Source organism: Phocoena sinus, chromosome 14, assembly GCF_008692025.1.
Source record: "Phocoena sinus isolate mPhoSin1 chromosome 14, mPhoSin1.pri, whole genome shotgun sequence".
Lineage (NCBI taxonomy): Eukaryota > Metazoa > Chordata > Mammalia > Artiodactyla > Phocoenidae > Phocoena > Phocoena sinus.
Genome location: NC_045776.1, coordinates 65896388 through 65910185, shown reverse-complemented (window position 1 = coordinate 65910185; position 13798 = coordinate 65896388). Strand labels below are relative to the sequence as shown.

The 13798-nt window shown below is 55.0% G+C and overlaps 1 protein-coding gene across 8 annotated transcripts in view; it reads left to right on the top strand.

Moving 5' to 3' along the window:
* Positions 1-13783, top strand: part of LOC116765143 (E3 ubiquitin-protein ligase RNF185) — an 88196-nt gene extending 74413 nt beyond the window's left edge. For all 8 annotated transcript variants that reach the window (XM_032654403.1, XM_032654404.1, XM_032654407.1 and 5 more), the window contains 11 exons: positions 721-826; positions 1132-1328; positions 2328-2514; positions 3350-3436; positions 4074-4205; positions 4451-4507; positions 6618-6683; positions 7619-7793; positions 8527-8582; positions 9648-9805; positions 11992-13783. In XM_032654403.1, the coding sequence (XP_032510294.1) occupies positions 721-826; positions 1132-1328; positions 2328-2514; positions 3350-3436; positions 4074-4205; positions 4451-4507; positions 6618-6683; positions 7619-7793; positions 8527-8582; positions 9648-9805; positions 11992-12136 (1366 nt within the window). In that variant the 3' untranslated portion in view covers positions 12137-13783. The remainder of the gene's footprint in view (positions 1-720; positions 827-1131; positions 1329-2327; positions 2515-3349; positions 3437-4073; positions 4206-4450; positions 4508-6617; positions 6684-7618; positions 7794-8526; positions 8583-9647; positions 9806-11991) is intronic.
* Positions 13784-13798: the final 15 nt, after the last annotated feature.

Below are 13798 nucleotides of genomic sequence, written 5' to 3'. Positions count from 1 at the left end.
GGGGGAAGAGTCTGTCTGCCTAATAACAGTAATGAGGCACTGTGTCTGCCAACCCTGCAGACGGTGACTGTGCACTTACTGTGTGCTGGGCACTGGGTGCTCACAGCAGAGCGGGGAGGTCCTGGGGTTGGGGGAGTGAGGTGAAGTCTGCTCTAAGCCTAGAACTGTGTTCAGGGCTGAGGTGGGAGTCTGTGGCTGTGTCTGGTGTAGATTGAGTGGTTGGGAGTAGCCAGAGGGGGTCTGTTAAGTCATGGAGGGCCTGGATTATGGAGACTCAGCAGGTCTATTGAGGGATTTAAGCAACTAGGTGACACAACCAGGTGAGCATTTTAGAAGGATGGCTGCCGTGGAAGTGGGACGAGAGAGGAGCAGGCCTAGAGGTGCAGAGACCAGCTAAGAGGCTGATGCAAGATCCAGGCAAGGGATGTTGGTCACTATGGTGATGGAGGATTCTTCAGGATGGTGAGGGTTGGGGGGCAGTGAGGGAACCCCACATGGGGACGGTGCCGTCCAAGTTTCTGGCTGAGGCCTCTGGGTGAGTGGGGGTGCCCTTTACTGAGACGGGGCACCCTGTGAAAGGTGTGGCCTTTCACTGTGAGTGGCCTGGGCCTTGGGGGCCAGTAGGGGCCTGGGGCCTGGTGAGCCATCCCTGCACAAGAGAAATTGGTCAGACACTTTTTAAAGATGCCTTCACCCCGCCTCAACTCCTGTCTGGCCCAGGGTCAATCGGATGCACATCAGTCCCAACAACCGCAATGCCATCCACCCTGGGGACCGCATCCTGGAGATCAATGGGACCCCCGTCCGCACACTCCGAGTGGAAGAGGTACAGTGTGTCCTGTGGGAGTGGGACACAGAACAGACCCTCTGGGAGATCAGGCCATGGCCTTTACCTTTTCCTACCCCCAGTCTATCTCTTTGTCTTGCCAGTGAGCCTGTGACCACTAGTGACCTCCTGTGTCAGCCTGGCACGTTACCAGGGCAGCAGGGATGGCCTGCCAGACTGTCAGAGGGCACTGTGTGGCTAGTGGCAGCTGGAGGCCACACTGGGCTTGGGTCATCTGGGCTGACGGTGGGTGGCCTGCAGTGGGACAGCCTGTGGAGCCAGCCTTACACTGCTCTTGGCCACAGGTAGAAGATGCAATTAGCCAGACGAGCCAGACGCTTCAGCTCTTGATTGAACATGACCCCGTCTCCCAGCGCCTGGACCAGCTGCGGCTGGATGCACGGCTCTCTCCCCACATGCACAATGCCAGACACTCGGACACCCTCATCCCCCTGGACACCAAGGAGAATCTGGAAGGGACACTGAGGAGACGCTCCCTGAGGTGCCACTTCCCACCCCGGCTCTGCGCTGTCGCATGCCGGCCCTCAGACGAGGTGGAGCCGGCTCTCAGAGGCCAGCAGAGTTAGGAAGGGAACCAGCTGGCCAGGGACGGGCTATGAGGATTGTGCTGACCCAGTTCCCCCGCCTCAGGGATCACAGTTCATAGCCGGGACCCAGCTGTCTGCCAGGTTTCCCTAGAAACCAGAGGGTCAGGCTCTGTCCACTGAACTGAGCTGGACAGGAGGCAGCAGTGCTGGACCCCAAAGGATAGCATGGCCTGTGGGGGAAGCGTGGGGCTCAGAGGCTGGAGAAGGGGCACAGATAGGGTTTATAAGTGTAAAGACGTTGAAAACTAGAAAGCAAGAGGTGAATTAAAGTTGTTTTAGGTTTTCAAGAAGGGACAGGGAACCCTGGCGGTCCAGTGGTTAGGACTCCGAGCTTTCACTGCTGGGGGCCCGGGTTCAATCCCTGGTTGGTGAACTAAGATCCCACAAGCTGTGAGGCGTGGCCAAAAAAAAAAAAATGTCATAAACATAGTGGCTTTATTGCTCTAAAAATCATACACACTTATTATTTTAAAATTCGGGAAATGCAGATGGGTACTACGGAGATGGGCAAAATATCCGAAATCCCGTTTGCTTGTTTGGGGTGGTACTAGGCTGTCGCTCTAAGCCAGTCAGGGCTTAAATCAAGCAGGCATGGAAGGCGGTGGACTTCCATCAACAGTGCTGTCAGCTAGTAGAGTCTAATCCATCGTTCCGGGTGAGAGATACTTAGGATTCCCACTTTTAATGTGATTTTACCATGCTTAAATGGGCTGCAGATGTCTGCAGCCCCTAGATGACACATCTGTCTGATGTTAGAGTCCCCTCCCGCATCACAGCATCCTAACTACAGACATTGGAACAGACAGGGCGGACCTGAGGTTCCTGCCTCTAGGCGTTCCTGGCGGGTCTCTGAGGACTGCCCTGTCCCTACCCTCATCCTTCCTCATCCTCAGGCGCAGTAACAGCATCTCCAAGTCCCCTGGCCCCAGCTCCCCAAAGGAGCCCCTCCTGCTCAGCCGTGACATCAGCCGCTCAGAATCCCTCCGCTGTTCCAGCAGCTACTCGCAGCAGATCTTCCGGCCATGTGACCTGATCCACGGGGAGGTCCTGGGAAAGGGCTTCTTTGGGCAGGCCATCAAGGTGAGCACTGGTGGCAGCTGTGCCACCTCTCTGCCCCCCAGCCCTCTCACCTCCTTTTGGGGATTTCTTATCACATGGCCTCCCCGACGCCCTGCAGGATACCAGACCTCACTCCTGGCTGGAGGTGATGGTGTGAGGGCCGCACCCCTGCCCTCCCAGGCCACCGAAGGGCAGCATTGCTGCTGAAGTGAGCTTGGTGGACCTGGAGCCCCGGGTGGGGACGAGCTCTCCCGTGGCCCTCCCGCCTCCAGTCAGTGGGTGTCTTTAGGTGCCCAGAGGCCTCGGTGCTGGGAGTGGCTCCTGCCTCCCTGCTGAACAGTCTCGGGGACTAACCTCTCTTTCTCTCCTCCTCCTCTGCTGAGAGCTGGGAGGGGGGGGTCAGGTAAGCCATGTGTCTCAGCCTTCGGGGCATTGGGGCTGGAGAGCTCACTCCCAACCCACCCAGCTCCCTGGTGCATGTCTGTGGCACTGACCCTCCTGCCCCTAGACTCCTTTTCCCCCAGGGGACATGCTTCTGTGTCAGGTGACCAGAAACCCTGCTTGGCTTGGCAGCAGCCCCACCCCCCCACCCCCACCCCACCGCCTCCTCCCACATGTCCCTTTTCTGGATTCTTGCTTCTCCTTTGTGCATGCCCAGCTCTCCAGTGGGGAGGGTGTGCTCCCCTCTTAGTCCCCCGGGGTCCATGCTGTGTGTTCTACACATGAGCTCTGTCAGTTTTATCCGGTTACTTCAGTGTGTCCTCCAGGGGATGGGATGGCCAGTTACATCGATTTTCACACAGTTCCCCAGAACCACCTCTGGTCTCTGCACCAGTAACAGTCACCCTCCTTTTAGGTGACACACAAAGCCACTGGCAAAGTGATGGTCATGAAGGAGTTGATTCGGTGTGACGAGGAGACACAGAAGACTTTTCTGACTGAGGTAAGAAGGGGAGTGTGGCGGTTAGGAGTTTGATGTCAGTGTTGGAAGACGGAAGTTGTTACTAAATAATGATTTCAATCCCGGCTTTTGGCACCAAAAAAAAAAAGATTTCAAGAGGAAACTTAGTTTGGAGTCACTTTCTTAAGGTAGAAAAAATCATTTAGAGGAACATCCCTGCCCTCTCTAAATTACAGCATAATTATTTGTGCAACAAACACTAAAGACAGCATGAGCTAGGTACCGCGAGATGTGGTTCAGAGGAGCTCGTGGAGTGTGGGGTGATGGACATGAACACAGACCAGTTCAGTGCAGCTCAATGCTGTGACCCACCTGAACGCCGTGCCCGGGGAGCCTGGCACCTTGAATGTTGACACGGTTCTCCCACCTCTCTCCGTTGCTCCACTGGGTGCTGCCCTCCAGACCTTGGGTCCTCCTACTCCAGTTCCCCCGATGCAGCTCCTAGAAAGGCAGGCTCCCAGGGGTGAGGCCTGGGAGGCCATCCCCATCCACCTGGGGCCTTCTTCCACAGCACATGAGATAGGAGGTGGGAGATGCAGGTCACATTTGTCAAGCTGACTCCCTGGAGGGAAGGGGTGAGAAAGAAACCACCCGCCCTCCTTGGCCTCCCCTCCTTCAGGTGAAGGTGATGCGCAGCCTGGACCACCCCAACGTGCTCAAGTTCATTGGCGTGCTATACAAGGACAAGAAGCTGAACCTGCTGACGGAGTACATCGAGGGGGGCACGCTGAAGGACTTTCTGCGCAGCGTGGTGAGCGTGCCACCCCCAAAGTTCCCAAGAGCCTTGGTGGGTTGTCTGTGGGACACCTCTGTCACCACTTACTCTGGAACCATGATGGCCAGAGAGGCCCACTGCTTTGCCTACAAAGGGCCGTGCTGGGTGGGACTGGGCACAGGCAGGGAGGGTTTGCTGGCAGATCATGTTGACCCACGGGGCCCGGACCACAAGTGGGACAGGGCCCAGAAGCCTCTGATGGGCATTCCTCCATCCTGTAGGACCCGTTCCCCTGGCATCAGAAGGTCAGCTTTGCCAAAGGCATCGCCTCTGGAATGGTGAGTCCTGCCAACAGCCCTGCCAGCGGAGCAGGGGTATTGGGAGTGGGGGGTCAGGAGAGGTGCAGGGATGGCGGGCAGGCACTGAAAGGCAGAGACCCTGTCCTGGGCAGCCTGCATGGGCTGGGTCCTTCAGCACCTGTTTATCAAGCTTCTCTCTGTGCCAGTGAAAATTGCCCACAGCTGGCTGTTCTCAACTTACAACTCTACTCTCAAAGAATTCCCAATCTTCAAGAGCAAACAGGGTATGGGCAAGGCGAACTGGAGAAGCAAACTAGCACGAGGCGGCCTGGCCCTGCTGTCACAGGGGCATCCAGGTGCTGAGGGCCCTTAGAGAAAGCAGAGAACCTCACTGCCCAGGAAATCAGAGAATTGGGAATTGTGTTCTAGTTGAGCCCTGAAGGATGGGTCAGAATTGCATGAAAGTTCCTCTTGGCAGAGAGGCCCCAAGGTTGGGGTGATGAGAGCAGCAAAGAGCTGGGAGGAGAGAGGAGGAAATAGTCTATTTCACTGGGAAAGAATGGTGCCAGTCACAGCGATGGGGACAGTGACAACTGCCGAGTGCTTTCTCCAAGCCGGGCACTGAGCTGAGGGACTAGCACCTCTCATGACAGCCCTGGTTCCAGATGAGAAGCTGAACTACACAGGGACGGAGCTAGGAGCTTGGGTCAGTTGGTCTGACCCCCAAGCCCGAGATTTTAATGCCTGCTGTTCTATGTGGGGTCCATGAAGACAGTATTAGACAGGGGGGACATTAAAATCCCTGCGTTTAAGCTAAGGAGTCCAGACTTTATTTAGGAAGCCAAAAAGACACACATATAAGATTTTTCAGCAAGAACATTTCGTGACCAGAGCTGTGCTGTTTTGAAGGTGACTCTGATGTGGTCAGTAGGTTGGCGGGGAGTTGGGAGAACTCAGGGCAGGGAGACCTGGGTTGGGAGTCATGAAACCTTTCAGGTTTCTGAATTACAGTGGGGCTGTGGGACCAGGAGACTGGGAGGCAGGGTGGAGTCAGAATGGAGACTGGTTGGTAGTGAGGGAGCAGGGGTCGGGGGAGGTGGGCCCAGGGCGCCTTGAGGTGCCTAGAAGAACAGTGGTGTGGTCTACCAGACTGCCGGGGGCGGGGGCGGGGGAATGATGGTCGGGAAAAGGGTTTGGGAAGAGCTAGGATAGGATAGGCATCTCCTGAGGCTGATGTGCTGGTGGTTCGTGGGGGTCAGCAGTGAAGAGAAGGTGGCTTTGAGAGGCGCTGACATTGAGGAGGCCGGAAGGAAAAGGCAGGCGTCTCGAGGGCAGGTGTCTCGGGAGAGGCATGGGCAGCCTCGGAGGAGGGGTGGCAGGCAGGTCAGGAAGAGCTCCCTGGGCCTGTGAGCAGCTCCAGGAGCCCAGGGGCCGGAAGTAGTGCTGTGGGGGCTGCAGGGGGCTGGGCGGTGGCTCCTTCCACTCTTGCTGGGGAAGGGAAGGAAAAGGAAGTGGCTCCAGGATGACAAGAGCCATTGGTGGAGGCCTGGAGGGGGGAAATAGCAAGTAGAGACCAGTTTGGAAACATTTGGATAGGAAGAGGGAGAGGTCAGTGAGAGCACCGAATCCTCACCACTAGACCACAGGGAGCGGGGAGGGTGCTGAGTCTCAGGGGAGGGGGATGTTGGGAGCACAGAGCCAGCTGGACCAGGAGGAGGCCACTTGCCCTTTCACAGCAGGAAGGATCCAGAGTGGCTGAAGCCAGAGACTGGGGTGAGGGTGAGGGTGTGAAGGGGCAGGAGCAATGCACCCAGGTGGGGCATCTAAGTAAAGTGGGTAGAGGGGATGGAGGCTTGCAAGGGCCAGGGCCCAGTGGAGTCGGAGACTTGAGAGAGCATCCACTGGGTTGGGTCAGTGAACAGAGGATGGGCAGGAGATGGCATCAGGGAGAGGGGAAGCCCCGGCAGCCTTTGGCTTTCTGTTGTTGGTGGGACAAGGGAGTGACAGCAGGAGGGCTCTGGAGTCCGGGTTGGTTCCGAAGCTGGGTGGAGATGACCTGGGAGAAGAGCAGGTTCTGTGGCCCCCAGTTTCACAGTCACCATCTGGTTGATTAACTGCCCATTGGCCTCAGCTCATACTTCTGTTCCAGGCCTATTTGCATTCGATGTGTATCATCCACCGGGATCTGAACTCGCACAACTGCCTCATCAAGCTGGTATGTCCCACCACTCTGGGCCTCCCCAGGGCGGTCCTCCTGGCCTCCTTGTCACCAGGGAGACTGTCCCCTATTGCTTTAGACCAGAGGTATCACCTAGGGCTCCTGTCTTGCCCCTCCTGCTGCCTCCAATGCCCTCCTCTGTCTTCCAGGGGCTTCCTAACACATGCCGACGAATCCCACCTCCTCCCAGTAGCAGCTTTGAAATCCTTTGGTTAAAAGGGACTTGAGAAGTTCCTTAACTGTACATAGAGCCCTGTCGCTTTTCCTGGTTTTGCCCTGTGATGGTGAAAGCAACTCACTGAGGACCCAGTTTTACAGCCTTGGCACCTGAAGCCTCAGCCCGAGGCCACAGAGCTAGTAAATTCACAGTGACTGGTTTGGGGCCAGCCTCCGTCCCCCTTGCTGGTCAGCTTTGGCTGTTACAATGTTACTACTCCTGTTGACTTCCAGTGTGGCTTCCTGGGTGTCCACTTACTGGCCCTGGCTGTGCCCTCTGGACTTACACCAAACAGTCTTAATCCCTTTTCCACATGACTGCCTTGTAGCTGTTTGAAGAGCTTATCTCCCCTACATCCCCCCAGTGAATGCCTCCACCTTGTCTTTTTCTGTCTTATCCTGGTTCTAGCCATGGCCTTAAATCTTTCTGGGAACAAGGCAGGATGAGAAAAACACAAAACAAAAGAAATCCTCTGTCCTGCCTCTGAGTTCCACTCTCCGGGTCCCATAGCCTTACCCCTCCAGGCTCCAGCACCTCTGCTGAGAACACCCCCAGGCCTGGGGAACCTGATCTGTGCAGAGAGCAGACACTGAAAAAACAAACGCCGAGCCCCATTCGCTAAGACACCCCTTTGCTACACTCCTTTTCTCCCCTTCCCAGTGGCTGCTTTTGGGGATGTCCCCACCAGGTGCTAACCTGGCCCTTGTCCTCCCAGGACAAGACCGTGGTGGTGGCAGACTTTGGGCTGTCACGGCTCATAGTCGAGGAGAGGAAGAAGCCCCCAGTGGAGAAGGCCACCACCAAGAAGCGTACCTTGCGCAAGAGTGACCGCAAGAAACGCTACACGGTGGTGGGAAACCCCTACTGGATGGCCCCTGAGATGCTGAATGGTGAGTCCTGACGCCCCAGAGGGGAGGTGGGGCCGCATCTCTCAGCAGAGCCCTGGGGGCTTCAGGGGAGGCCTGTGAAGTGTAAGGCCAGGTACCCAGAGCTGAGGGCTAGATGGTTTTTATCCCCTGCCAGGCTGGACCTCATAAACCCCTCCCTCCCTGAGCTCAGTCCTGCGAGCTGGCCAGTGCCCCATTCTGGGCCCACGCTGCGGTCTGACTGTGGCTTTTGAGCACCAAGGGTAGCTGAGAGCTCAGGCTGTTTGCCTTTTCTTCTCTCTCTGTGCTGAGAACTGAAGTGTGGCGCCCCCTTGTGGATAATGCTCTAACCAGCCAGAGATGCTCATTGGATTCTTGAACCACACAGGGCTGTGAGGCCTCAGAAATGGTCCAATACACCCTTTCTGGAGTCTGCAGCCCAGAGAGGTTCAGGAATCTGCCCAGGAACACACAGCAGGCAGTGTCAGGGTCCATATGAACCCTGGTCCAATTCTCTTTCACTATCCCATGCAGTTTCATCCTGGGCAGTGTTGTTTCACAAGATTTCTCCAAGGCAGCCCACCCAGGACTGAGGAAAGGTGATTTTCAGATGGTGTCTATCCAGGGCAGCCTTTGGGGCATCCCCACAGAACCTATTCTAACCCTGTTTCTTGGCTGTGGCCTGACCTGGCTCTAGACTCAGTGCAGAGCAGAGAAGGGACTAAACCTAATAGCCTGCTCTCCTGTGTTCCCCAAGGAAAGAGCTACGATGAGACCGTGGATGTCTTCTCTTTTGGGATTGTCCTCTGTGAGGTGAGCTCCTGCATGGAGGCCGGGACTGAGGCAGCAGGCCCAGCAGCTCGGCCCCCTAGTCAGAACTGGGGCTCCTCCTCCTCCTAAGATGAGTAGCTTGCCATAAAATCAACAACAGTGGAGGGTTGTGTAGTTTATCACAGATCTGTTGACACCTTCGAGTCTCATTGGTGCCATGAGAAGGATTGGGCCGGGCTTATTCAGGTGAGGAAGCTGAGGCTCAGAAAGGGGCAGTGGCTTGCTCTTGGTCACATGGCCAGTAAGGGGGTGGGCGGGACATGAAACTTCACCAGGAAGGGCAGCAGGTTGTCCTTCTAGCTCTTGGGCCAGATGTAGCCTTTCCCTCTGTGCCACCTTCCCCAGGCACTCGTGCTGCCCCCACCCTCAGCCCAACAAGGAGCAGCAGACACTCCAGAAGCGCTGGCCCGTGTGGCACAGCGCTGGGCTCTGTGGGGTGCAGAGTGAGTCACGGAAAGAGTCCTGCCCTCAGGAGCTTAGCTCAGTCTGTCTTGAAGCACTGAGTCGAGTACATACATTCAAAGGCTTCTGTGCTTCCCACGGAGTGAGATGTGGTAGAGGAGACAAGAGGGACGGTTGGAATAATGAAGGAAGGTTTTTAAAAATATTGTTCTCTAACAGAGATCACTTGAGCACCTACTGCGTACAAAGCACTGGTCTGGCGCCAAAGGGTTTCAGACTTGAATCAGACCCAGCGCCAACCTTCTCAGGGCCTAAACTCTGTCAGGGGACACAGACAGAAGGGTACAGAGCAGGGCAGGGTCGGGTGGGTGGAAGCTGCCCCCCCCAGAGGCCAGTTGGGAATATTGTGCTTCTGCTGCAGTGAGGCCTCTTCCAAACCCTCCTCAGTAACCACACTCTCAGTTGAGAGACAAGTCTGGATTAGCAAGATTTGGAGAAACGGGGGAGGTGGAGCCCTCCAAGCACGGTTTTTACCTCCCTCTTCTGACCATCCTTCCTGTCCTGTCCACACACCAGCATGGCCCACCCCTGCCATGCGGCTGCACACCAGCAGCCCATTCCTGACTACTGTCTTCCCACCTGCAGATCATCGGGCAGGTGTATGCAGATCCTGATTGCCTGCCCCGAACACTGGACTTCGGCCTCAACGTGAAGCTCTTCTGGGAGAAGTTTGTCCCCACGGACTGCCCCCCAGCCTTCTTCCCCCTGGCCGCCATCTGCTGTGGACTGGAGCCTGAGAGCAGGTTGGTATCCGCTCCTGTCTGCCAACCCGCATGGTCCTGGGATGCTCGCCCCTGCCTTCAGCCATCTCCAAGCCCTTCCCAGGAACTGGGGTGGCAAAAGCCTTGAGTTCGAGGATGGCTGTCGACCACCGAAGCCACCTGACAACCCTGACATGCCAGTCGAGGGGACGGGAGACGAGGGTATCGTAGCTAGTGACCTGGATGTAACCCAGAGACAGCTGTTAAAAGAAACTTTAACAGCAGGAAATTCACCCAAACCTACACCATGCTAACAGCATAAGTGTCTCCATGTGTCCATATTCCCAAGTCCATGTCCAAATACATATGTTTTGTACATTTATAATGTCAAATAGAGAAAAGTTTTACATTTTGCTCTGCATTTTGTCACTACCCAGTATTCCAGATTATCATTTTTGTTGACTACGGAATTCACTAGGAGACTGTATGAACACATAATATACATAATGTAGATGTTCAGGTTTTTCCAGTTTCTCCTTACAATAGGTGTTACTACTGTGAGCATCTTTATGCGTTTAGCCATTTTCTTCCTTTAAGGAAATCTTTTTAAATTACCTTTATTCTTCTCAGGTTATAGCTTTCATTATTACCAAAGTTATTCTGAGTCTTTTTAAGTTTGTGCATTAGAAAACTAGAACCTTTGTGCTTCTGCTATCAAAAATTATGTTTCTTTTAAAAAACAAATTCAAACATTACCAAAATATATAGGACAGGAAGTATACGTTTTCTGTAATCTCCTGAGCAGTGTGCCCCTCAGCACTCCCCACTCCCCAGCTCCATGCCCCCCAAGATAACCAGTTGGCACATAACCTTTATTTTTATTTTTTTATTTTTTTTAAATAGTTACGTTGATTTTGTTTTTTTATTTTTATTATTTTTTTTTAATGTTGAGCCTTCTTTTAATTTATTTATTTTTATTTTTGACTGTGTTGGGTCTTCATTTCTGTGCAAGGGCTTTCTCTAGTTGCAGCAAGCGGGGGCCATTCTTCATCGCGGTGCACGGGCCTCTCACTGTCGTGGCCTCTCTTGTTGTGGAGCACAGGCTCCAGACGCGCAGGCTCAGTAGTTGTGGCTTACAGGCCCAGTTGCTCTGCGGCATGTGGGATCTTCCCAGATCAGGGCTCGAACCCATGTCCCCTGCATTGGCAGGCGGACTCTCAACTGCTGTGCCACCAGGGAAGCCCCCAACCTTTATTTTTAAATGATTTCCGAAGATCCACTTTAGACTTGGGATTTGCTGGTGGGAGGCTCTGAATCTTGTTCCTTCATGGACCAAAGGACCAAAATCCTTCAGTCACACCAGAACAAGAGCATGAGGAGAAAATGTTAAGCCACACAATATTCGTTTGCTAATATCCCTTCTCAGTCATTGTAAATGTCTGTTTAATTCAGACAATATTACTGAGTGCCTACCACGTGCCAGACGCTGTGTTCGTAAGCTCTGGGATGCTGCAGTGAGCAAAACCAAGGGGCCTGCCCTCCGAGGACTCACATTCTAACAAGGGGGAGTGATAAACAATAGATATGACAAACTGTGTTGCATATGAGGAAGTGACAGATGCTACGGAAAAAGGGGTCAAGCCGAGGAAAGAGGATTGTTTAGGGTGCAAGTTATACAGAGTAGGCCTTGCCAAGAAGGTGACAAGATATCTAAGCAGAATCAAGGAGGAGGCGGGAGAGTAAGCCTGAGGTGTCAGGTTCCAGGGCAGCTGAGCTGTCTCCAGGGCACTAGGAGCCAGGCGTTTGCTTTACTCCTTGGGAAGGGCTACCAGAGTCTATGAAATGCCCCTCCCGGGGCAGATCCATTGATGTGGAAACAGTCTGAGGACTGGAAAGGATCTTTAAAAGGGTACTTAGTCCAGTCCCACCTGTGATGGTTGCATTTTCTCCAAGACGTGGGATGGGCATTTTTTCTCCTGGACTTGCTTTTTTTGAGCTGCCAGACCAGCCTTCTCTCAGTGTTATTATCTCTCATCTTTACAGCAACATCCTACACAGTTACATGACCCCTGTTTCCCACAGAGGTACACCAAGGTCAAGGGGCTTGCCCAAGGTCAGACACCCAGGAAGCAGTGGAGCCACAGGCCTGGGTGCCTTCTGTGCCACCCTTTCTCTCCCCCCGCCACCACCCCTGTATCTCACCTGTCTCCAACTCCTTTTCTTTCTAGACCAGCATTCTCCAAACTGGAGGACTCCTTTGAGGCCCTCTCCCTGTACCTTGGGGACCTGGGCATCCCACTGCCTGCAGAGCTGGAGGAGCTGGACCACACAGTGACAGTGCAATATGGCCTGACCCGGGACTCTCCCCCCTAGCCCCGGCCCAGCCCCCTGCGGGGGGGCATTCCACAGCCAGCACTGCCCCCTCTGCGCCCCATCCCTGCTGTGGGCAGGGCCTTCCGCGCTTCCTGTGGATTGGCAGCTTGTTTAGAAGCAGAACCAGCCATCCCTACTACCTCCCCAGGAGGCGAGCGGGTGCAGCACCGGGGAAGCCACCTCCACAGGTTCTGGGGCCTGGTTACTGTCTGTAAATCCAACACTCGCCTGAAAGCTGTGAAGAAGAAAACAAACTAACAAACAAAAAAAAAGCCTGGTCCCCGTGCCAGGAGGAATCTGTTACTCATGACCACTCGGGAACTCCCTGGCAGTGGATTCAGGGAGGCTCTTGCTTACACTAATCATTGTGACCTGGACCTGCTGGGCAGGATCCCAGGTGCACCTGCCTGTGGGCTCTGAAGCCTCTGATCCAGCTGGTGCAGAAGGACTTCTCATGAGAGCGTGGCAGAGTGAGCGGCCATCCAAGGATATGAAGTGACAGTGGTGCTACCCCCTTCCACGCCACATCTTGCCCTCCCCTGGGCAGGGTCAAGGGAGTAGGTTTTGAAGGGTCCCTTAGTCGGGTTGTAGTGTGTCCGGCCAGGAGTCAGGGGAAGGGCTGGTTTCTGTTCACCTCCCGGGCCCAGGGGCCACATCAGCTCGAGGGGGAGCCTCCCCCCGTGTTCTCAAACTGAGCGGCTGGAGACTGGCTGGGAACTTCCTTTCTGCCTCCCACAAGCAGTCAGCCACAAGTGCAGGAAAAGGCTGGGGCTGGAAGGAAAGAGGCCCTGCCCGCTAGAAAGCTCTAGTATCCTGGCTGCTGTCACTCACACCCTGGTAGGCACCTCAGGAGCCTGGGACTTTGCTAGGTGGGTTCTGGAGGACAGTGTGGCTGGTCGCAGGCCCAGTGTATGGGGCGGGGTGCTGGGAATCTCAGCAGTCTCCCAGCCTTGTCCTCGTGGCAGCCGTTGCTCACCCCTCACTGTGCCTGATCCAGGCAGCAGCTTGGGTGGCAAGATGTGGTGGCAGAGTCCCAGAGCGGAAGTGCTGGGGGGGACATCTCCCCGAGCCGGGCTCTCTGGCTTCTACCTCCCATGTTGGCTGGCCCAGCTCATGAGCTCCTGGCCCCAGCCACCTGAGCCACAGCTCACAGCTGTGGGTGCTGAAAAGCCCAGGGGACACCCTCTACCCTGGCTTCCAGAGCTGGGGTGGGGGTCTTGAATACAAGTAGATTTGCCTCCCCATAAGTGGGACCTTGCACCATATTTAACAGATTAGGAGTGGGTTTGGGATCTTACTGCGATGGTGGTTATATTGGGTGGGGGGAGGAGGTGGGTGGGAGTGATGCAGGAGAACGGTTGCTGTTCAGACTATCTTGTTATATCTGTGGGGTGTTATGTGAAACGCTGTACATAGACCTGATGAGTTGTGGGACTAGATGTCACCTCTGGCCAGAGTTTCCTTGCTGTCTAGACCATACTTAAGTGTGGAGTGTGCAGGTTTGCTGTAGGGTCGAGCCCTGGGCTCCTGGCAGCGGGAAGGCCAGCATTGTGTGGCTGGTGGTGCCTCAGTGGTCCCCACAAGTGTGGGGGAGTGGGCCCAAGCGGGGCCATCAAGCAGACCAAATAAATTAAGCAGTTAACATAACCGACCGTGCTGAGA